This window comes from Austrofundulus limnaeus, unplaced genomic scaffold (assembly GCF_001266775.1).
Source record: "Austrofundulus limnaeus strain Quisiro unplaced genomic scaffold, Austrofundulus_limnaeus-1.0 Scaffold294, whole genome shotgun sequence".
Lineage (NCBI taxonomy): Eukaryota > Metazoa > Chordata > Actinopteri > Cyprinodontiformes > Rivulidae > Austrofundulus > Austrofundulus limnaeus.
Genome location: NW_013952696.1, coordinates 675,484 through 676,914, shown reverse-complemented (window position 1 = coordinate 676,914; position 1,431 = coordinate 675,484). Strand labels below are relative to the sequence as shown.

Sequence of the window (1,431 nt, the reverse complement as noted above, 5' to 3'; positions counted from 1 at the left end):
GTATGTATGGATCACTTGGGTTGTTACCGACATCTGGTGAAAATTTCATGTCATTAGCACCTCTAGTAATATATTTACTGAGAAAAAATGTTGACGTGTTCAATACTTATTTTACCCGCTGTATGTAGACTTTATGTCATCCCTAAKTGTAAAAGGCAGCCTGTCTCTGTTTTGCAGCTGTGGAGAACTTTGCTCTGATCCCTCAGCACACCTCTCCAGACTATGCTGTGGTGGAGATAGATGCTCTGTATGATGTGGTGACCGACGTCCGCAACCGCTGGAACACCAATGTGAATATAACTGAAGGAGAAAACATTCATGGAAAGCACATCAAAACATAACACAAAGAAGGTGAAAAACTGGTTGAACGGTGACTCTGTGTGCAGGACGTAGTGCTGCTGGGCGACTTCAACTCAGGATGTAACTACGTGATGGGTTCTGACTGGGAACAGATCCGCCTCTTCACTGACAAGAGCTTCCACTGGCTGATCCCAGATAATGCTGACACCACAGTGTCTCACACTAACTGCCCCTATGACAGGTGCACAACAACACACACACACATGCATGCACGCACACTCACACCTAGATGTTCCCCTCACCCTGCTGCTTTCCGCAGGATCGTGGTCACAGCTGACATGTTGAAAGGGGTGGTCCATGGCAGCYCAGTGGTTTATGACTTCATGGCAGACCTGAATCTCAGCCAGAGTTTGGTAAAATTATCACATTTAAGTGCTCGTAATATACTAAAATACAACACTGTTTCTGTTTAACTTATTTAAAATACACTGGCCATTATCTTAAAAGGCTTGGTTAAAAAATACAAGCAAATAATATCTTCCCTGTTGTGGATAGATTTTTGAATATAGACACCATATTAGTGCCATTGCATTGTGTGTGTGATGAGACTGAAGCACACATGCACATTAAGTGGAGCCAACAAAAAAGTCTCTCTGTGTGAGTTCACCTCAGCCTGCGCTCTAGAATAACATATGGGAAGTTACGGTTACATTTTACAATATATTCAAATCATACTTTTATCTCTATTTACGATTTTAAATTTCTGTAGCATTTCTTCCTAGAATCACAATGTTACTATACAGAGTTTAAATTAAAACTCTTGACATTTTAGATTATTACAAATAGAAATTATAATTCTTCAATTCTAATATTAGTAAAATATAAGTCAAAAAGGTCCAGAAACCATAAAAATAAATGGACAGCAACAAAGTCATCTCAGGGCACAGTGCCAATGCCAAAAGTCATTTAGTAAAAGTTGCCAGCAGATTGATTTGAATCTTTACTTCATTGCAATCTGCCATCCTGAGCAGCACATACACTCACCGGCCACTTTATTAGGTACACCACGCTAGTAACGGGTTGGACCCCCTTTTGCCTTCAGAACTGCCTCAATTCTTCGTGGCATAGATT

At 40.5% G+C, this 1,431-nt stretch overlaps 1 protein-coding gene across 1 annotated transcript in view; it reads left to right on the top strand.

Moving 5' to 3' along the window:
• Nucleotides 1–1,431, top strand: part of dnase1 (deoxyribonuclease I) — a gene marked incomplete in the record, with an annotated part of 14,948 nt that overhangs the window by 9,242 nt on the left and 4,275 nt on the right. The window contains 3 exon segments of the mRNA XM_014021489.1: nucleotides 178–290; nucleotides 387–541; nucleotides 620–713. Coding sequence (XP_013876943.1) covers nucleotides 178–290; nucleotides 387–541; nucleotides 620–713 — 362 coding nt within the window.